The sequence below is a fragment of the Daldinia loculata genome (assembly GCF_022478755.1).
Source record: "Daldinia loculata strain CBS 113971 unplaced genomic scaffold F4817scaffold_1, whole genome shotgun sequence".
Lineage (NCBI taxonomy): Eukaryota > Fungi > Ascomycota > Sordariomycetes > Xylariales > Hypoxylaceae > Daldinia > Daldinia loculata.
Genome location: NW_026054855.1, coordinates 433,734 through 454,671, shown reverse-complemented (window position 1 = coordinate 454,671; position 20,938 = coordinate 433,734). Strand labels below are relative to the sequence as shown.

The 20,938-nt window shown below is 48.7% G+C and overlaps 4 protein-coding genes across 4 annotated transcripts; 1 reads left to right on the top strand and 3 right to left on the bottom strand.

The window, feature by feature from the left end:
* Positions 1 to 258: 258 nt before the first annotated feature.
* F4817DRAFT_3728 (glutamate synthase) lies at positions 259 to 7,251 on the bottom strand. The gene is made up of 8 exons (XM_049307388.1): positions 6,962 to 7,251; positions 6,848 to 6,901; positions 6,746 to 6,786; positions 6,015 to 6,686; positions 3,520 to 5,956; positions 3,215 to 3,462; positions 533 to 3,161; positions 259 to 471 (listed from the first exon to the last, which is right to left on the bottom strand). Exons 1-8 carry the CDS (start codon positions 7,084 to 7,086, stop codon positions 342 to 344), a joined length of 6,336 nt encoding a protein of 2,111 aa, XP_049163859.1. The 5' UTR covers positions 7,087 to 7,251; the 3' UTR covers positions 259 to 341.
* A 5,590-nt stretch (positions 7,252 to 12,841) lies between these two features.
* Positions 12,842 to 14,474, top strand: F4817DRAFT_3669 (Apc15p protein-domain-containing protein). Its single transcript, XM_049307048.1, has 2 exons — positions 12,842 to 12,996; positions 13,072 to 14,474. Exons 1-2 carry the CDS (start codon positions 12,961 to 12,963, stop codon positions 14,188 to 14,190), a joined length of 1,155 nt encoding a protein of 384 aa, XP_049163858.1. The 5' UTR covers positions 12,842 to 12,960; the 3' UTR covers positions 14,191 to 14,474.
* Positions 14,474 to 16,098, bottom strand: F4817DRAFT_3659 (uncharacterized protein). The gene is made up of 4 exons (XM_049306928.1): positions 15,883 to 16,098; positions 15,377 to 15,604; positions 15,169 to 15,262; positions 14,474 to 14,964 (listed from the first exon to the last, which is right to left on the bottom strand). The coding sequence occupies exons 1-4, from the start codon at positions 15,891 to 15,893 to the stop codon at positions 14,758 to 14,760; spliced, it is 540 nt and encodes a 179-aa protein (XP_049163857.1). The 5' UTR covers positions 15,894 to 16,098; the 3' UTR covers positions 14,474 to 14,757.
* An 896-nt stretch (positions 16,099 to 16,994) lies between these two features.
* F4817DRAFT_3656 (uncharacterized protein) lies at positions 16,995 to 19,108 on the bottom strand. The gene is made up of 4 exons (XM_049306887.1): positions 18,858 to 19,108; positions 18,437 to 18,609; positions 17,687 to 18,373; positions 16,995 to 17,626 (listed from the first exon to the last, which is right to left on the bottom strand). Exons 2-4 carry the CDS (start codon positions 18,570 to 18,572, stop codon positions 17,283 to 17,285), a joined length of 1,167 nt encoding a protein of 388 aa, XP_049163856.1. The 5' UTR covers positions 18,573 to 18,609; positions 18,858 to 19,108; the 3' UTR covers positions 16,995 to 17,282.
* Positions 19,109 to 20,938: the final 1,830 nt, after the last annotated feature.

Sequence of the window (20,938 nt, the reverse complement as noted above, 5' to 3'; positions counted from 1 at the left end):
TCCCATTCCCATTCCCTTACCATTCCTTTTTAAAAGACAACGTAAATAAGAAGAAGAAGAAGAACAAGCATTCTCATCCCTCCCTATCGCCCTTTTTCTGCTTCTTCGTGGTATCGTATCGTGATTCAACTATTCGTAACAAAATCAACGTCCCGCATCCCCTGGATTTTTGGTAAAAGTAAAAGCACCGAGCCTGTCCAAAGATCTATGTGTTTTGACATAGCTAGCTGTACATACGTGTTCGTCTTTTCGGGGTTTCCGTTTTCGTTGAAGAAAACTTTTTTTCCGAGTTTTTTTTCTTCGATTGTTCTTATTTTTTATTTTTGGTGGGGGTAGTGTATTTACGCCGCGGCGACGGTGAAGATTTCTTGCGCGGTGTGCTTTACGATACCACCGGTAACGGGCAGGTTGGTGTAGTGCTCTAGGTACAGATCGACCTCGCGAGCGGCTTGTCGTCCTTCGTTGATACCCCTGAAATGAATGATTAGTATAAGTTTATTTAATTATGAGGGAAATGAGTTAGTTGACTCACCAGACGATCAAAGACTGTCCACGACGGCAGTCACCAGCCGCAAAGATGCCGGGCACGTTGGTGGCGTAGGAGCCAGCAGGAGTCTTGACGTTCTTCCGAGCATCCTTCTCAATCTCGTCACCGAGAACGCGGTCCTCCGGGCCGAGGAAACCCATAGAGAGGAGCACAAGGTCAGCTGGGAAGAACTGCTTGGTGTCTTCGAGCTTCTTCATGTCCCAACCGCCGGTAGCGGACTTGGTCCACTCAACACGGATGGTGTTGATACCCTTGACACGGCCGCTACCGTCATCTACGAACTCCTCGGACATGATGCAGTATTCACGGGGATCCTTGCCCATGTGCTGAGCCACTTCCGTGTGGCCGTAGTCGACACGGTAGATACGGGGCCACTGCGGCCAGGGGTTGTCACGGCCACGCTGCGGCGGAGGCTGGGGCAGAAGCTCGAAGTTGATGACCGACTTGGCACCATGACGGACTGAGGTACCAATACAATCGTTACCAGTGTCACCACCGCCAATAACCACGACGTGCTTGTCCTTGGCAGAAAGGTAAGCATTATCAGCCAGCTCAGAATCGAGCAGGGACTTGGTGTTCTTGTGCAAGAACTCCATGGCAAAGTGAATGCCCTCGAGGTTGCGACCCTTGATAGGAAGGTCTCGAGCAACAGTGGCACCGGTGGCAATAACGACAGCATCGTTCTTCGCCTTGAGGTCCTTTAGAGTAATGTCCTCACCAACAGCGACTCCAGTCTTGAACTGTACGCCTTCGGCAGCCATGAAGTCTGTTCGGCGCTTTACGACACGCTTGTCGAGCTTCATATTAGGGATACCGTACATGAGTAGACCACCAACTCGGTCGGCGCGCTCGTAAACGGTGACGGTATGTCCGGCTCTGTTTAGTTGGTCGGCACAGGCAAGACCAGATGGTCCGGAACCAATGATAGCCACCTTCTTGCCAGTTCGGACCTCAGGCGGTCGCGGGACCATCCAGCCCATCTCAAAGCCACGGTCGATAATTGCGCACTCAATGGACTTGATACCAACAGGGTCCTCATTGATGCCAAGAACGCAGGCACCTTCACACGGCGCAGGGCAGACACGGCCAGTGAATTCGGGGAAGTTGTTGGTCATGAGTAGACGGTTAAGAGCATCTTGCCACTGGTTCTGGAATACCAGTTCGTTCCACTTCGGGATAATGTTGGAGATGGGACATCCCGTCTCGGATTGACAGAAGGGAACACCACAGTCCATGCATCGCGCTGACTGGTACTTGAGCTCGTCTTCGCTCAGACGTTGAGAGAGCTCAGCCCAATCCTTGGTCCTCGTCTTGACGCTACGGTACTTCTCTGATCGACGCTGGTATTTCATGAATCCCTTAGTCTTATCAAGAACCAGAGCACGCTTCTTCTCGGCAGCATTGTCACCGACGGTCTCTTCGATATCCTGAAGCTTGGCAGCCTTCTCTTCCTTCTTGGCCTGGACACCAGACACGATGGGGAGATTGTACTCGGCACGCTTAGCCTCGGCGGCTTTGGCAGCTTCCTCCTCGAGTACTCGCTTGTAGTCGACCGGAAGGACCTTAACAAAGCGCGGGAGCGCCCTGTTGAAGTCTACAAGGATGCGAGCAGCCAGCTCAGACCCAGTGTAATGGTGATGGTCCTCAATTAGTCCACGAAGGAAGGCAATCTCAGTGGGATCATCGACCTCAGAGGCTTCAACCATCTCCGTGTTGAGCTTGGCAATGAAGTCGTCGTGAATGTCAAGAACATAAGCGATACCACCCGACATGCCAGCAGCGAAATTGCGTCCAGTGCTTCCCAAGATGACAACACGACCACCAGTCATGTACTCACAACCATGGTCACCGACGCCTTCAACGACGGCTGTAGCACCCGAGTTCCTGACAGCGAAACGCTCGGCAGCGACACCTCGGAAGAAGCAGGTACCGCTGGTAGCTCCGTATAAGCAGACGTTACCGATTAAGATGTTCTCTTCAGCCTTGAACACAGCCGACCGAGGAGGGTAGATAATGAGCCGACCACCTGATAGACCCTTGCCAACATAATCGTTGGCATCACCTTCTAGCTCCAACGTAACACCGGGAGCAAGGAAGGCACCGAAAGACTGGCCAGCAGAGCCCTTGATGTTGACATGAACAGTGTCCATTGGCAGACCAGCTTCTCCGTATCGCTTGGAAATCTGGTAAGATAGGGATGTACCCATAGCTCGGTCGGTGTTGACAATATCGCACTCGATACGAGACGGAAGTCCCTTGTCGAGGGTCAACTCAGCTTCTGAGATGAGCTTGTTGTCAAGTCGGACGTATAGACGGTGGTCCTGCTTTCGGACGTTGAAAGTCGCAACGCCAGGCCGGAGCTTGTGAGCAGGAGTGAGGATAAGTGAGAGGTCAATGTTGGCAGTCTTGTTGGTTCGCAGGTCATCCCGGACCCTTAGGCACTCGACGTGTCCCACCATCTCGTTGATCGTTCGGAAACCAAGTTGGGCCATGATAGCTCGGAGCTCGTTGGCAACGTAGTAGAAGAAGTTGATCACATGCTCAGGTGTACCGTTGAACTTCTTGCGAAGCTCCGGGTCCTGAGTAGCGATACCCACCGGGCAAGTGTTAAGATCTAGAGATAATTAGTGATTTGCCTACAATTATTAGGACTTTGGGTATACATACGGCACTTCCTCATCATGATACATCCCATAGCGATTAGGGGAGTCGTAGCAAAACCCCATTCTTCAGCACCAAGCAGACAAGCGATGGCAACATCACGTCCAGTTCGGAGTTGACCATCGGTCTGGACAACAACTCGGCCACGCAGATCGTTTAGGACGAGAGTCTGATGGGTCTCGGCGAGACCAAGCTCCCACGGCAGACCAGCGTGCTTGATACCAGTCCACCTACTAGCACCAGTGCCACCATCACTGAAAAGAGTTAAGTCAGTACTGATCTCAAGGGATATTAGAAAATTGTTTACTTACTGTCCAGAGATAAGAATGTGGTCGGCCTTGGCCTTTGCGACACCGGAAGCGACAATTCCGACACCAGTCTCGGAGACGAGCTTGACAGAGACGCGAGATCGGGGGCTTGAGCACTTAAGATCGTAGATGAGTTGCTTCAAATCTTCGATAGAGTAAATATCGTGGTGAGGAGGAGGCGAGATAAGACCGACACCAGGGGTCGAGTGACGGGTTCGAGCAATAGACTTCGAGACCTTGTGGCCAGGAAGTTCACCACCCTCACCAGGCTTGGCGCCCTGTGCCATCTTGATCTGCAGCTCATCGGAATCGGCAAGGTATGCCGACGTGACACCGAATCGTCCGGAAGCGACCTGTTTGATAGCAGATCGCATTGTGTCACCGTTGGGCATCAGTTGCGACCGCTCAGGATCCTCGCCACCTTCACCGGTGTTTGACTTGCCACCTAATCTGTTCATAGCAACAGCTAGAGTAGAATGAGACTCCATGGAAATAGAACCATAAGACATGGCACCAGTGCAGAATCGCGTAACAATAGCCGTCCACGGTTCTACTTGCTCAATCGGAATTGGGTTGCTCTCCTCAAATTTGAAGTCAAGCATACCACGCAGCGTGCAGGCCTTGATCTGCTCATACTCCGAGCGAGAGTAAGCCTCGTACGACTTGTCGTTCTTGGTGCGGACAGCATCTTGGATATTCGCGATAGAAGTTGGGTCGTTAATGTGTGCCTCACCACCATCACGCCAGTGGTATTCGCCGGATTCTGGCAGGCCAGGGACTCTGACGGTGTATCGGGAGGGGAATCCGCGCTCGTGGAAACGGAACGCGTCTTCGGCAATGAGCTCGAAAGTGAGACCCTTGATACGAGAAGCTGTACCCCTAAAGCATCGCTCCACGACCTCGTCGTCAACACCTAGAGCCTCGAAGATCTGAGCACCCTTATAACTGGCCAAAGTGGAGATACCCATCTTGCTCATCACCTTGAGAATACCACCGTCGCATGAGTGCTTGTAGTTAGCGATGAGAGTATCGTCGGAAAGCTTCTTTCGGATCAAGCCCTCGCGGTTGAGCTTCAGAATACACTCCATTGCAAGGTATGGGTTGATAGCATCAGCACCATAGCCGAGTAGGACACACATGTGGTGAACTTCACGAGCCTCTGCAGTCTCGATCACAATAGCCGCCATAGATCGCCACTTGTTGCTGACAAGATGGTGGTGAACCATACCCGAAGCTAGAAGTGATGAGACGGCTACGCGGTTAGCGGACGTCTTTCGGTCGGAGAGAATAATAATTCGGTCCCTAGCCTCAATGGCAGCTGTAACCTCATTGCAAATAAAGTCGAGGTGCTTCAGGTATCCAGCAGTTCCCTCCGATTTCGGGAAAGTGAGATCGATCGTCTTTACGGTCCATTCGGGGTATATCTTGGACATGTTGGTTAGGGAGTTGAATTCGGGAATAGAGAGGATCGGGCTTGGAAGTAGCAATCGGGCGCACTGAGAAGAGTCGATCTCGAGCAAGTTACCCTGCGGTCCAACATAGCACTCCAGGGACATGACAATAGACTCTCGGATAGGGTCAATAGGGGGGTTAGTGACCTGAGCGAAAAGCTGCCGGAAATATTCGGAAAGCAAACGGGGAGCTTGAGAAAGACAAGCCAGCGGCGCATCATTTCCCATGGATCCTAGTGCCTCCTTTTCATCCGAAGCCATCGGTGCGAGGAGCAGGCTGACCTGTTCATAAGTATACCCGAAAGCAAGCAATAGGGGGTCTTCTTGGAGGCGGGTAGAGTCTGGCTTCGCTGCAATATCTACGGCCTGCTTCTCCGATATTTGACTTAGGATCTTTGGCAAGCTAATAAGCTCCTTGTCGATCCAGGAACGGAAGTCAGCTCGGCTAGAGACAGTTGCTTTAAGCTCCGAGTCGTCGATCAAGCGTCCAGCTTGGGTATCAACGAGAAGCATGCGGCCTGGTTGTAGCCGACCCTTCTGGATAACCCGTTCAGGGTCAACGTGGATAGTACCGACTTCCGATGCACAGATAATGCGGTCATCATCCATGATGTAGTACCGACAAGGACGAAGACCATTTCGGTCCAAATTGGCACCGCAAAATCGGCCATCGGCGAACGTAAAGAGAGCAGGGCCGTCCCACGGCTCCATTTGGCAAGCTGCCCATTCATAGAATGCAGCTTTCTTAGGGTCCATGGCAGTATTACCTTGCCAGGCCTCGGGAACCATCAACATGACGGCCTCGGGTAATGAAAGAACACCATTAATAGTAAGCAGCTCTAACACATTGTCGAAAGCAGCCGAGTCGGAGCCACCAGCCTCGACAATCGGGTACAGATGCTCAAGCTCATCACCAAAAATATCGGATTGCATAACACCCTCTCGGGCGCGCATCCAGTTCTTGTTACCGCGGAGCGTGTTAATCTCACCTGATAAGGAGTTAGACATGCATCATTATCATCATGGGCGTTCTAGAACTACACATACCATTGTGGGCTGCCCATCTCAGGGGTTGAGCACGATCCCACGAGGGGAAGGTGTTCGTGGAGAAACGAGAGTGTACAAGGGCGAAATGAGCCTCGTAATCGGCATTTACCAGATCATGGTAATACTGGTATACTTGGACGGGAGCAAGCTGTCCCTTGTAGACAATATTTTTGCTGGACAGCGAGCATAGGTAGAACCAGTTATGTATGCCGATGGAGTGGGTAGCACGCTTTCGAAGGACATACAACTGCTGTTCGAATAGTCGCTCGTCGAATTTCTCTGGGTCCGTCATTTCAGGAGCATTTCCAGAGCCATACGCAGAAGCAAGAACAACAAAAGGCTGGAGAATGAATGGCTCGCGTGAGGACGCAGCAGGACCAAGGAGAGAAGAGTCTACAGGAGGTGATCGCCAACCCAAAACTCTTAACCCCAGCGATTCGGCAATATCTTCCAACTGCCTCTTCGACTCCTGCAAAGTCTCCTCATCCGGTTTGAAGAAGAGGTTTCCCACAGCATATTGTCCCAGAGGAGGCAGTTTAATGCCTTCCTCCTTTTCAAAGTTCTTGATAAAGAACTTGTGGGGAATCGATGTCATAACACCAGCACCATCGCCATCTCGAGCATCAGAACCAACCGCACCGCGATGGGTCATGTTGCAAAGGAGGTTGCGAGCTGCGTACGGTTAGTTTACGGATTCTAACTCGCTTTACAGCTGGGATTAAAAAACTGACCATCGCTAACAATTTTGTGGCTCGCCTTGCCCTTAATATGGCTACACGGGTTATTAGTCGGCTATTCTGTATAAAAGGGGGTCGACTACACGGGTCTCATACCAGGCAAAACCGACACCACACGCATCTTTTTCCAAGCTCGGATCGTATAATCCTCTACGGAGATTTAATTAGTTCTATAATCACATCGCAGCCGGTTGACTATTCGGCACGTACTGCTTCACCGGGAGGGCGCCAGCCCAGGAATCGTTATTATCTGTTTGATATTCATAAGGATGGTAGGCATCGGCCTCGGACTCTATATGTGTTTGTCTATCGTCGAAGTCGGCAGGAAGGCCCATGTCAGGCAAGGAAAACGGGATAGCCAGATGGGGTATGAGTACTGGGAGAGAGGGTCGGAGGTGTCTAGATGCCTCGAGAGACGCGGCCCCGTGTTGTATACGGCGAATGAGAGCAGCCGACGCTGCTTAAACGTCAGGTCTCTTGTCTATATCCACAAATTCTATGTCAGCTCCTAGTAATTAAACCTTGGGTCGGCAGATGTAGCAACAATGACAACGTGAAAGATAACGCAGAGTAAAGCGTCTTGGCTGATCCAATGGCAAGTCCGGAGTATCAGTACCAGTAGATTTGATAATTGGGGGGTCCAAAGGTGGTGGCATTGATAGGGGATGCAGATGCGGGGTGGTGATGTACAAGCAAAACTAACAACCAGCGCAACTTCTTTTTTTTTTCTTCTTTTTTTTTCACTCTTTCTTCTTTCCTATTCTCCGTTTTTATCCTTTTTTCCCCCTTCTAGATTGCACGGAGTGGATCTGCCATGTGACGCCTGCAGCTGGAATGCAGAGTAAAAAAACTCTCTTCAACGCTAGATCCGGGTTTGCTCAAGACCTAGTAAACTTTGTATTTGAGGACCAATCGGGAAGGACTGAAGCGTATCGTGAATTTTTGCAGTTGAAAACTTCATGATCCATTTCCCCCCTCTCAGGACACACCGAAAAGGCCATCCCTTTTTTTTTCCCACTTGGCGAAGGGGCAAAAACGGTTGACCAGTATTGAAAAGTGCCTTTGTCGGCGGGGGACAAGATAAAGAACAAGCGATTCTGAATGAATAATTCTTCGGTATCGCGCATGGCCCCGAATGCACCACTGGCGTCATTGAGCTTGGGTTGGAGGGACCACCACGACGTACCCATGCAGATGCAGCCTGAATCAGAAAACCCTGTTGTCGAATCATGGGTGTCCTCATAGTAGTGGCGTGGGGAAAGATATGATGACAGCCAATGACAGGGCTTCCAAAGCGCAACTATGCGGCTATCGATCTTGCGTTTGATAGGTTGGTGATCGTGCATAATGATGCTTGTTTGGCCCCGATACTTCAGTTATCATCCGTACGGTACAGGACAAGGATTTGTGCATTGGCCATTTGGAGAGAAGTTTGGTGCTTCATCCATGGGAGTGCAACTCTTTTTTTTGTCCCCTATGCGGAATTGACAACTATGAATATCTATCGGCGAATCCAGATGCTGATCGTCTCGCTTGTTCGATCCCTCTTCCGGTTTCCGGTTTCTGGGTATAACAGAGCCATCATCCAGGTTTTCCGCTTCCGAGCCGGCATCCGCTGGTTTATCGTCGTGGCCATTGGGAGGTAGTTGGATTGAAGTGTTACGGATGTGGGAATTGTAGAAATGCATAATTATACTTACAAGTTCAAGTTCTGCGCAATGCTCTGTATCTCTCTAGCTGAAATGCTCTTGAGAGTGTATGTAGGAAGGAAGTTTAGTCTCTCGAGTAAAAGTTGGGTATTTCGCTAATTGTTCTGGCAAGAGAAAGAAAAGAAAGAGGAAGAGAGCGGGCGAAGGGGAGGTGTGGCAACAAGTCTGGCTTTTATGGATGTGTGTAGTAGGTAGAGCAAGAGAGGAGCCAAGCCAGGTTTAGAGATCGGATCAAGGCTTCTACACAAATTCCCAAGTCAGTAGGGGAGAAGAAAAAAAATTATTTATTCATAAGGAAGAGTAACAATTTGGTGTAGAACCTGGGACGTGGAGACAGGATCGGCCTCCTCCACTAACCTAGGTTGTTAGCCCCAGTCGTCAGTAATAAGAGACTACTTCTAAGTGGGGGAGGGGCAGGAGATGGCCGAAGGACGGACGACGAGTCCTTTCAGAACCCGGCATACTGTTTGCGTCTATTGGTCCATTGGTTTAGACCGAGCGGCTAGGCATTTCGGTGACGTTACCGGAGTTCATTTTTCTTTGCCTTCCTACATAAAAAGTCTCCTTTAGCCCATGAAGATTAACAAAAGCACTATGCTGATTGGTCTTTTGCAACAAGGTCTATGGTAGTTTGGTAATTACTAGTTGAATCCCCATAGATTTTTTGTTGTTTTATTATTAGTCTTGCCGCTATAATGCTGCTACGATGTTGCTAAAATACTACCTCTGCATATTTACTGCGTACATACATACCTACATACACATGCCACATACATAACACAGCGGCCGGCCGCAACCTAAACTTTGCCTCCAGAATCGTACGGACATACTACGTATGTAGTACTTACACATACATTCTATCCCACCTAACAATACGCGAGGGGGGAAGCGGAAAGGGAAGGGTGATATTCGCGCAAACTCGGGGTTTGGTATATATCTGCACTTACATGACATTTACTTGATGAGAATTCACCCAATAGGCTTGATTGCTGTTTGTGTGTGATCAAAATAGGCATCGTGAGAGGTAAGTTAAAGTGAATGACCACGTACTCAGGCGAAATAGTGTAAGACGCAGTGGATAAAAGCAAGGGGTGTGTCATCTGTATAGAAAAATTCGATAGACTTTGTGACTTTGGGGGTTTGCTGGTAGGCAATGCACAGGTTACCATAACTATGAGAAATGCAACATGCCATCAAGTTAAGATGGAAGTTTTTTGCCTTCCTGGGTTGACTCATTGCCCCTCTTCTCTCTATTATTCTAGCGTTTGTCTAAGTATCTGTTTGTCTATTTCAGTGCTGATCTTGTTACCACGCGAGCAAGAGGATTAGTGTAGCACCGTTTGCGGTCTTCTAAAAGTCAAACCAACTACTGACACGCGAAGATCTACATGTATATGAGGCATGCTGCGATGACGCAGTTTTGTACAGTCTGTAACCCAGGGCCCTGGTTCATTGGCGGTCGGCTCTCCGAGGATCGCGTCTGACAGACATGAGTCTATTCGCTTACGAGGCAACTTGGTGGCTTCTGATTGAAGCTTCGCTAAATAAGAAGAATAATAATTTGGTGAGTGTTTGCCGTTCATCGGAGGTCTGCTGTCTCAAAAAAGCTACGTAGCCGCAAATGGGGATTTGGGTAACAGAAAAACGTCTCCCTGCCATACTATTACTATGTACAACGCCAATAAACCAATATGGACAAAGCTAGAGTCCAATTCCAGAACGCACCCTGCGCACCCCACACAGACATGCATATCCCGATGACAGGGGTCTAGCCCAGGACAAGTCTCACTTCCGTGTTGGCGGATTGGCGGATGTGAAGCAGAGGTCGCCCGAAATGTCAATTGAGCAGCTTGTAGCTTGAGAAAGTCCGTCCATACAAGTGAATGTCCAATCAACGCAGCTAGCCTCGCTCCAGAATCGTAAGAGAGACCCATGGTCCGATGTCGCGTTCACCCGCTGCTGCGGAACACTAGATATTAGGCGATATACTACCTACGTACTGTACAGTATGTATGGTATATATGTATGTACGCCTGTACGCCTATACGCCTGTACGTCTGTATCGTACCTAGTATGCGGCTTCTGCGCTATGCAGCCATATGCTGGGGCTAGGTAGGATCTGAGAAGGACGAATCCGTTTACGAGAGCCTCCATTTGGGGTGTGATGCGTGGCAGCGTGGCAGCGTGGGGTATATTTTTTTCCAGAATAGACAAATACGTTTTGAGAACCAAATTTAGGAGCTACGGGGGAATCAACTGAGATGCCTTATTTCTCGGATGTCTCACGTACGTATGTTCGTCGTTCAAAGGGGCAATGTCATTATATCCCTCAACAACTATTAGTATGTCTTGCCGAGCTGACGCAACTACCTGTTTAGTAATTTGCCCACGAGGCCGTCGATCGAATACCTGATGAGAAGCATAGTCAATGCCATAAATAACGAGTAGTTCAAGACGTGTCTTTGAACGTGAGTAACCTACAAGTTAGACTTACCTTAAGAGTATGAAGTATGGAGTATGGAGCTTCTGAAGGTTGATTATTAATTAGCCTTATTGTTTGTTTCTGTTGCTCGTGCTATACTACGTAACTCCTATACGTCCGATTTAGGATAGTGACAATATCACGTAGCCAATAAAGCAACTGTTCTATGCTTGTCAGATTTATTAGAGACAGCCCTCTGGGTTTCATCTAACTTCAGTTCGGTGTTATTCTGCAAAGCGAACCTGCATTTAATTTTAAGTAGGACTGACGGCAGAGTTACATACAGCAGTCGGATATGTAACCAGGGTTATAAGAGACTAATGCTAGATGTGTCTAGGCCGCGTGACCTTCCGTACCATTGCACTTTTAGTTCGTATTTTTGGTTCGCTTTACACTACAGGCCTTGTAAAGTTATAAGTAAAAGAATCGACAACAGTAAATAGTCGAATACCACCAATCAGAACGTATGTTTTATGCGATGAGTGTTATCTCGAGCTAGGATTCCTTGCAAGCTGTTTAACTATTTAGGCCCTAGACCCGTAGTCAATCTAGATCTCGGCGAATATATGACAAAACCGTGATCTCGTTTTCTAAGCGTATATACGGATTAGGTACGCGATTCGGAGACCATTGTTCGTCAGATCCCTAGACCACATCTGTCTATAGACTTACACAATATCCGTCTCCGATGCTTGTTGCATACGTAGGTATGTATTGTATCTCAAGACTTATTAAGCAGGTTGAAGAAACGGAAGGATCAAGCGAGATCGGCCTTAAGAAATCGGAACAAGCCTTGAGGAAGTGTAAGGTCTTCCCCCAATCCCCTCCTAATCCCTGCTGTCGCGGAGGGAGCGGGGCGGACTTAATTAAAGAGGGCTGACGGGCGGCGGGGGCCAAGTCCCCTAGCACGTGCACCGCATATGTAGCATACTATGTATGTACATCTGTACGCAATATTAAGGGAGAGATGTCTTCGTTGTCCTTCTAAGCGCAAAGGATTCCCACTTTGCGTTCCGAAAACACCCGTAGTTCAGCAACAGCCCCGTGGGCCAGCCTAAATAAAAAAGGCATGCAGTCGAGTTGCCTATGTACATACTAACACACGCAGTATGTATGGGCCTACGCCTCGTTGATGAACCGCGGTTTCACCGCTGTCGCCGATGCTCGTAACCGTACGATGTGCTTGACTAGTAATTTCGGGGTATTCTCATTACTTGATGAAAATATCTTCCCTAGTATTATTCGTCAGTAAGCGTAATTTGGGAAGATTTGACTTGCTGCGACATGACAAGGCTCTTTGTCGTATGTAGACTCTGGGTGAAGCGGCATGAAAAAGAGGAGCATGCCGACTCGGGACGAATATTTCCTTATTACCGACTTGCTTATGAGGCTAGACTAGAAGGGTATTGATAGACATAGTTGTATCGCAGGCTGCAAGAAGCACTTGACTTTTATGACAGCCCGTAAGGAGGCTTTTATGCATTGGGCAGATCTGTTAGAGGTACCTAATCACATGCTCACGAGAAGTTCCCTTGCTTTTTGATATTCAGATGCAGAAAAAAAAAAAAAAAAAAAACACCAATGTCTTAAAGATGTAGTTAAGGTTAAAATGTTATATGTGTTTCTTGCCACAATATAAATAAACTTCATGCTTGAATACCGTGGCAATTGCCTATAATAAAGCTCCTTCCCGTATGTTGCCCTGGCTGTAGGAATAGATTCGCGCCTGCCACCTGCCATGTAAGTGGTGTAAGTGGTGTAAGTGACCCGCTTAGTCATAGCAATCCGTAATAATAATTCTTCAATTGGAGCCTCACTACGAAGTACACATCCCACATCAAATCTTGCTTGCAGCAACGCTTCCCTGAAGAACTGCCTTCCGAAAACAGCATATTTCCCTCTTCGCTACGACCGGGACAATATCACACGAAATGGTCGTTAGCTCGATACTTCACAGAACCGCCAATTGCATTTAGTAGCGAATCCCCTTGTCCTGTTCCTAACCGAGCTCAACCACCATGTTGTCCCTCCTCCCGGACCTAACACCACGCGACGTACGTTGTTGGTCCGCCCTTATACCGCACCCCCAGGTAATCTTCTAGCTTGGGAAGCTAACAATGGCAAAATAGTCGCACTCGCTATGGTACACCTCCTCCCGTAACCCCCTCTCGAGCTTCACGTACGATGCGAACCCCCAACAGCAACAACAGCAGCAGCAGCAGCAGTTACAGCAGCAGGACAGCTCTGCTGGGAACCCCCACGGGGTTAATAACCACCGCCGCGGGGCCCATCTGATTGAGCGGTCGCCGCTCGCACGCCTACGCGCTGACGAGCAGAACCTCGAGCGCCGCCGCCTAAACGTCGCTAACTTCGGCAGCGCATGGCTCAAGCCCCCTGGCATCCCCAAGACCTTGCACCAGCTGCGCGAAGAGCGCCGCGAAGCTGAGGAGCACCAGGAGGCGCTTCGTCGCGAGCAGCTTGCCCAAGAACTCGCCGAGGCCGAAGCCGCGGGCGTTAACGCCGTCGATGCCGGTCTCGACGCGCAGGGCGACGATGGGGTTATGGACGACGTGCAATTAGACGGGGCTAGGGATTTGGACGAAGACATCCCTGAGGCGGATGCCGACTTTGGTATCGGATCTGATGATGAGGATGAGGATGAAGAAGATGAAGATGATAGCGATGACGAAGACGACTCTGAAGATGATGACGAAGATGACGATGATAACGATGATCCAGAGCAAAGGGCAGCACATGCGCAACAGCAGCTCATGGCACAAAGGATGAGGCAAGCCGACGACGCGTTTCGCGAATCGGGGGTTCGCGGGCGAGATAGCAACTACTACGGCGTTGACGACGAAGTAGACGACGAAGACCAGGCCCAGATGATCGAGGAAGACGACCTAATCGGTCACGGAGACGGTGCGGACATGGATATGGACGCCGATCTCGATGACGATATCCCCGAAGCAGAGGACGGAGGCTATGAGCACACGGACTCTGAGGCGGATATGAGTAGCGAAGAAGAAGAAGACCAACCCGAATTGAGCTTCGCCGCGCAGGCATCCCAGCAGGCATCCCAGCAGGCGTCACAACAGCATAGGTATAGGCATAGTCTAGCACGAAGTGACGCGACGCGGCATAGCCTCGCTATCAGCGACATCCTATCCCACGACGGCGACAGCATCGGAAGCAGCCCGCAATTCCAACGGCGCGCCAGCGGTCCCGCACGTCGAGCTCGAGGTTGAAGTTAATAGGGAGTCATTGGACCTTGCTTATATTCATCACATCACATCACATCGCATCACTTTGCATTGCATCTGCATTACCTTAAGATACCCATCCCCTTTTATTATTCTTCGTTCTTCCGCGCCGTCCCCTATGGAGAATCCGTAGCCAGCCAGCCAGCCAGTCTTTAGTATTTTCTAATGCAAAAAGAAAAAAGACGATGAAGACATGAATTATGATACATTTGATTACAAGGCTCGTAAAACGACTCGGCCGGCCCGCGTCTTCCCATATGTACTCGTGAACTCGTACCGTACCATACGTGTAAGTGTAGTGTAGTATGTCCTATTCAGAGAAGCCAAAAAATAATAAAAATAACCCTTTTGCGCATCATATCCGCTCCCATACCAAACATCCTAAAACGCCGTTTTCATAATGCTTTGCCTGCCTGTCTGCGTTGGTGTCTCTTCCATTCTCTCTAAGTCATTTTGATCGGAATTGTACCATCTCGCCTCGTTTTAGTTTCGTCTAGTCTTCGTAGGCAAAGTGAAAACCCGCAACTCGCAAGCCGCAAACGGGGATAGAAATCAGAATAGCCAGACGTAGACGAAAATAAATATGACGGCAGCAAAGAACGCCAGCCACACCTTCCAACCGACACCGGTGCGCTCCGCCATGACAAGCATGCGGTTCATAGTGCCGCGCAGCCGCAGGCGCGTCGAATCAAACGTATCGTTCATCTTCTCCGCGAGCGCCGAAGACTCCCTGATCTCGTCGCCGATAGCCGATGTCATCTTGGGACCGGGGTAGGGTCACGTTAGCATAATCTGTCTCAAAAAACATCTCTCTCCTCTCTCCTCTCCTCTCCTCTTGCGCAGCCACACTGGTAAGGTTGCTTCTTTTGTTTGTGTAAATGATATACTAGAATATCCAAAGCAAGCAAGCAAAACCTTCCCCCCTCAACTTACGCGCAGCATCAACAGCAGGACGAAACTCACATCTTTCAGGATCTTGACCTTCCCTAAGATGCCCTCGACCTGCTGGTCGTTCTGGCTCTCGAGCTCGTTAAGCACCGCGTCGCTGTATTGGCCCCTGTACGTCATCCCATCCGTTAGCTGGTTTGTTCATTCGCCATCGTAGATATATAATCGTAGAAATAGGTAGGTAGATGGGCATCGGTGCGGGTAAGTAAGTAGGTATTCGTACCTCGAATTCGGTGTCGCAGGCCTATAATTTCCCCTACTATCCACGCCTAAATGCGTGCTGCCACCGCCGGTCGCCGCGCCGTTGCTTCCCCCGGGATACCCATACCCGTAGCCGCCCGGCGCCGGGCTCGTTCGTCTCGCAGGATCGGCGCTATTCCGTCCGCTACCGCTGTAGCCCTCGAACAGAGCGCTGCGGGAATCTCGCTGGTGGAGCGTCGAGTGGCCAAACCTATAACAATGCGTTCCATTAGCTTCAATCTAGCCTAGACAAATGAACATCCATCCATCCCATAGTGTTAGTAGTAGTGCTTGTGCCGTATGCAAGCATGCACGTAAATAATGCAAACACCCTACCCTACCCTCCCCTCCCTTCCGCTCCCCTTTCTCGCCTCACCGCGGCGCGATCTACAACAAATCTCCTAGTGTCCCAAGAAACCCGCACCCCAGGTTACCGCGAAGCAAAGACCCAACCTGAAAACAGTTCATCCAATAAGTGTTCGCACGTACCTTGATGCCATGCTGTTGCGAAGCGATTGTAGAAAAATATGGCTGGAAAAGGATTAGGTGACAACGTATCTTATTCGATGTTGCGCGACTCAGAGAAGTGGCAGCTTGGCAACTAATATAAAGTACGGAATAAGCAAGCATGAATTAATTTGCTGGGGATACATGTAAAAAAGCATCTGCCAGGTGCTGCCACGTGTGGTCACAGCGGTATTTCCCCCCAAACAACCTTATTACGTGATGCCTGTAAAGTTTACTGTAGGTACCTAACGTACATGCAACTTACATAATATTTGACGGCTATCAGCGCAGTATCCGTAACCTTCTCAAACCGATGGCAGCCACCAAGGAAAAGATTCAGGAATCGGATAACATTAAGGTTAACCTAAAGTGAATTGTATAAGCTTACAGCTTATATAAATAGAAAGCTTGAACTGACTTTATACGTCAAGTGATAATCAATTACTTATCTCATCGGATAATCCCTTAGGTTAGTAGCATCCAATTCAACTCAGCATGAGATGTTCACCTAACCATGATATAAATATAAGAAATAATATCTTATACAATTCATGTTAATGTAGTAAAAACATCCTTCGAAACGCAAGCCAAGAACAGTCTCAACCATAGTTTTCAAAAATATACGTATATATAAATAAACGTCAAATCCATAATCACAAAGTAAAGAAAGGTTGTCAAGTCCATGTTTTCAATATTATTGACAATGCTCTTCGCTGTAGTCTTATTATTATGGATTAGGAACCAAAAAATGCCCCTATTCTCCTTTCCACACGAGACGGTCTGGATTAAACCGGAGAGCGGCTTCATCCAAAACCCATGTCAGTTAACTCGTAATCCCGCACCGCTGTTTAGATCCATCACTCCGCCTTGTCCATACACATGCCCGTCAACCCCCCCTCCTTGCTCCTCAACTCCTCGTAAGCTAAGTTACCAAGTTACCCTATATAGTGGGTAACAGTGGTATCGAAAGGTAAACGATAGAGTTGCACGTCGCTTCAAGTAGGCGGATAACGATGATGGTATTGGTTTGCGGTACAATGGAACATAGGAAGCGACCCGAGGACCAAGAAGCAGGACTCAAGACTGTATCGTAGAAATCGCTTCAGTCGAATATATATAGCAGTCGCCATATTCCCTTTCTTTGTATGTTATGATCTTGGAATTAAGATCTCCAGAAGAAGAAAAAAAAACATCTAGAGCAGATTCGCTAGTAGAAATATTATGCACAAAGGATAGTAAGCTGTGATGCAAAGACCGCTGAACTCCTTTTAGAATCCAAGACAAAATGTAAAACACGACATAATACCGTCGCCCGAAAGAAGATATATTGTGTCCAGGTTCGGGTATCATCTGAACAGTAACAGAAAACCAGTACGGAGAATTCAAAAGTTTTGAGAGATACCGGTGCTTTGTTGAGGATAGTGCGACGGGTTCTCAATGCGGGTATTGCGTCGAGCTGGGTTGTCCCGTATAACAGGTTGTCCGTATGCGCCGTCAGCATACGGGTTGTTCCCGCCGTATTGATCCAGGTAAGCCGGACCTCCGTAAGAGGCACCATTCTCCCCAGAGCCATCTGATCTGCCGGCTGCACTATAGGACGACGAGGCATTGGAGGGTCCACGGCGAACATCACCGTTGCCGTTATTGCCATCGGCAGTTGGGCCCATAGCGCCGAGGATCTCACCCTCAGTTGGCGAGTTAGAACGATCGCCCATTAAACCGTCTCCTGATCTCGTGTCAGAAAAGTTACCCCTGGTTGGTGATGTTGCATCGGAATAGGCCACACCTGCTGCACCTCCAGACATTGTGGTGGAAGCTTTTCTCCCAGTTGAACCCGCTAGGGTGGTAGAACCCCATCCACGATAGCCTGATCCATCTTCCTTCATCTCGTAGGCTCCTGCGGCACCAGCGGCTCCTACTTCTGGCAAAGTCGGGTCGTTATTTGGGTTGTAGCTGTAGTCTTCTACTTCTTTCCGCCTCTCCTCTGCAGCATCCTTTCGTTGCTTTCGTCTCCTCCAGAAGTAGATACCCGCAGCGACTAGCAACGCCACAGCAGCGATTGGAACTACAACAGCAACAGCAATCTTGGCCTGCTCGGCCATATGGGGCGAGTTAGAAGCACCTGGGGATATAATTGCATCAGACGGGCCTGCCGAAGATGTCTGACTTGTCGGCTGCGCAGGCTGCGCAGTCACCTGGGTCGAGGTAACGGTGATAAATTGTGTACTTCCATCTTCCCCCGTGGTCACTTGCGTTGTAGTGATGACCACGCTTGTTGGAGTCGGAGTTGGAGTCTCCGAAGTAGAGCTAGACGGTGTCGATGTCGATGTCGATGTCGGTGACGTAGGGGTTGGGGGGGTTGATGTTGACGTCGACGTAGTAGTAGGCGGTGGGGGGTTAGAAGTACTTGTAGTCTCAGACGTGGAGGTAGGTGGCGATGCTGGTGCTGAAGTAGAAGTTGATGTTGTCGGGTCTGGAGTTGGCGTTGGCGGATCGGAGGTGCTGGTAGAAGTGGTTTCGGGAGGTGGTGGTGTACTACTGGAAGTCTCAGCTGGAGGACTGGTAGACGTAGTCTCAGTCGGGCTCACAGACGGGCTATCAGACGGAGAATCAGACGGGCTCGACACTGCGTCCGGTGTGGACGTGTCGGCGTTTGTAGCATTAGAAGACATGGTAAACTGTCTCCTGGCTAGCAATCCGGAGAGATGCCTAGGGAGCGACATATTAGCATCACGGAATGGCTCAAGGAGAGAATGATGATGAACATTGAGAACGGTTAAGATGGATTGAAAATATTGTATAAAGAGCCGATCGCAAGAGGGTCTAAACAAAGTGGAACACTATTCGGATGGATGGGGCACTGGTACTTGATGGTCCAATGAAGTTATCGTGGAATGTGTCGCAAATCGCCACAGCATAAATTCTCAATGAATAACAAAACGGAATGAGAAACATACCTTTTACAAAAATCTGCTAGCCGACTTGATCAACTCACAGTCGAATAAAGACTGGATGATAGAGCCGCAACTCTTTTTTAGTGGAATCGACACTTGGACCTGGCTGCTGTTTCGAGTTGGGCCGTCTTGAGACGCGAACGGGGAGAACGCCAGAAGGGAGAACGAAGACGAGAATAGGACAACAATATGGGGAAATACAGTGGCACGGCCGGCGGATGGGCTGTCTTAACTAGAGCAATTGGGAACGATTGGAACGAACGAATAGGTACCTAGGCTAATGCATACGAAGTACACTGTGCAGGGGGACTCCTACATATGTAGGTAAGGCGTGGCTGAGCTCTTTTTTTTTTTTTTTTCCTTTTCCCTTTTCCCGCTTGTGCCTCTTATTCTTCGTGTCTCTCTCAGCTTATGCAAGGAGGTTGGAAATGATAGGCCAGGAATGCAGCAAACCAGAACGGGTCCAGGAGTTCTAGTTTGCAATAAGTTTCGGTATGTAGAAACGACGGTGGACTTTTAGTAAAACGAAGGTCAATTAGTATATTAAGTCATAGACTTGATCATGTCGTCAGAGGGGGAGAACCACAATGATTGAAGATAAAAAAAGATGAATGGGAAAGGTGAAAGAAAGTCGACAAGGGGGCGGATTCCCCATGGGTGAAGATTGACGACAGTACCTAGGTACATAATAAAAAAGTTGGAAATTCCAATGCAAGACGGGCACGTTCGATCCGGGAAGGTACTCCAATTGAGTTTAACCTCGCAGCCTTTGCAGGAATATCCCCGGCCGCTATGATGATTTTTACATAGTGACTTCGTTTAAGATTTTAGCTGACTTTAGTTGTGTAGTACGAGGTACACTAATGATAGATTAGCAGATCTAATGCCTTAAACGACTTAGCGCTTTTCTTTCGTGCTCTGCCCCTGGCAGCTTGTGGCTTAACCGCTCAAGTAGTAATAATAACAAGTCCGAAGTAATGAAGACTCTTTTTCGGGCATCATCTTATTATTGTCCCAACCCGCATATCTAAGCCGCATTTCGCTTCCATAACTACTAATAAGAAGTCAAAGAGATATTCTCAAAAGCCGAGTAGGTATTTATCAGCTTATTACTGAGAATCGTAGCTTGAGTAACTCTGTATACGTATAAGTACAACTTCATCTACCTCGCCGACGTTCTTTTGCCCCTGACTAACAAAGCCGCGGTACAAACTAGCACGACTCAAAATCTATCCAAAACAGGGCACATCCACATTAGGTATTGACAGTTGACATCCGAATTCCGAGGCAGTTGAACGTTAGCAACTCTATTCATTTAAACTAATGTCTAAAAGAGTTGATAGCGGTAGTAGCCTCATAGCCTAACCTGTCTGCTGTACCTATCAACTCTATAATTGACTTTAAGGTTTCTTCGGCTCCTTTTTTGCTGAGGAATATCCTAGGTTAGATCACCATGTTCTTAAGTTGGTAATCAGTCAACTTCGAAGAAAAAACATAATTCACAACTATATGAATTACTGAGGCTGTCATAGAGTTAATAAGGCCTATGCCTCAACCGTAGCATACGAGAAAATGCTCGCTTCTATATGAGCTACGTGATTCAATATGCATATACCACCAATATTATATAATGACATATATTCTCTATAAGGCAAACCCATCTCCAACTTACCTCTCTGCCTCTGTAAGCTCTGCAGCTTCTACGTAGGACATAGCCTCGACCCCAGCATCATGTATGCAACTCAACTCAACACAACACAACCCGCCGTTCAATATCCTCAATCAATAGCCCCCATACCACACGGTAATCCCTCCAAATCGAACAAGCCTTTAGCCTCCTCCATTCTCAACCTTGGAAAAAACAGTTCTAAGCAATCGACAACACATCATTAGAACGTCAACAGTGACCCATCGGACGGACGGGCTTACAACCCCGTTCCAGCCATAGCAGCAGAAGCAAATTCCTGCTTTCAAGTAGATATCCCTTGGACATAGCATGCGATTTATAGTTTCCCGCCAACGTCATGTCTACCGCAGCCACCAATTCCATACGCCCAAGACGATATGTAATTGGCCCACCTCAG

Excerpts from the sequence above, each read along its gene's own strand:
- F4817DRAFT_3728 (XM_049307388.1), bottom strand. The coding sequence starts at position 7,086 with ATGGGCCTTCCTGCCGACTTCGACGATAGACAAACACATATAGAGTCC. Across the intron at positions 6,902-6,961 it reads GGCGCCCTCCCGGTGAAGCA|AGGATTATACGATCCGAGCT; the intron begins GTACGTGCCGAA and ends AAATCTCCGTAG. Across the intron at positions 5,957-6,014 it reads GAGATGGGCAGCCCACAATG|GTGAGATTAACACGCTCCGC; the intron begins GTATGTGTAGTT and ends ACTCCTTATCAG.
- F4817DRAFT_3669 (XM_049307048.1), top strand. The coding sequence starts at position 12,961 with ATGTTGTCCCTCCTCCCGGACCTAACACCACGCGAC. Across the intron at positions 12,997-13,071 it reads CGGACCTAACACCACGCGAC|TCGCACTCGCTATGGTACAC; the intron begins GTACGTTGTTGG and ends ATGGCAAAATAG.
- F4817DRAFT_3659 (XM_049306928.1), bottom strand. Across the intron at positions 15,263-15,376 it reads CCTGCGACACCGAATTCGAG|GGGCCAATACAGCGACGCGG; the intron begins GTACGAATACCT and ends GATGACGTACAG. Across the intron at positions 14,965-15,168 it reads AGGTCAAGATCCTGAAAGAT|ATGACATCGGCTATCGGCGA; the intron begins GTGAGTTTCGTC and ends CCCGGTCCCAAG.
- F4817DRAFT_3656 (XM_049306887.1), bottom strand. The coding sequence starts at position 18,572 with ATGTCTTCTAATGCTACAAACGCCGACACGTCCACACCGGACGCAGTG. Across the intron at positions 18,374-18,436 it reads TCCAGCTGAGACTTCCAGTA|ACCCGACAACATCAACTTCT; the intron begins GTACACCACCAC and ends CGCCAACTCCAG. Across the intron at positions 17,627-17,686 it reads AATGTCTGGAGGTGCAGCAG|GAGACGGTTTAATGGGCGAT; the intron begins GTGTGGCCTATT and ends ACACGAGATCAG.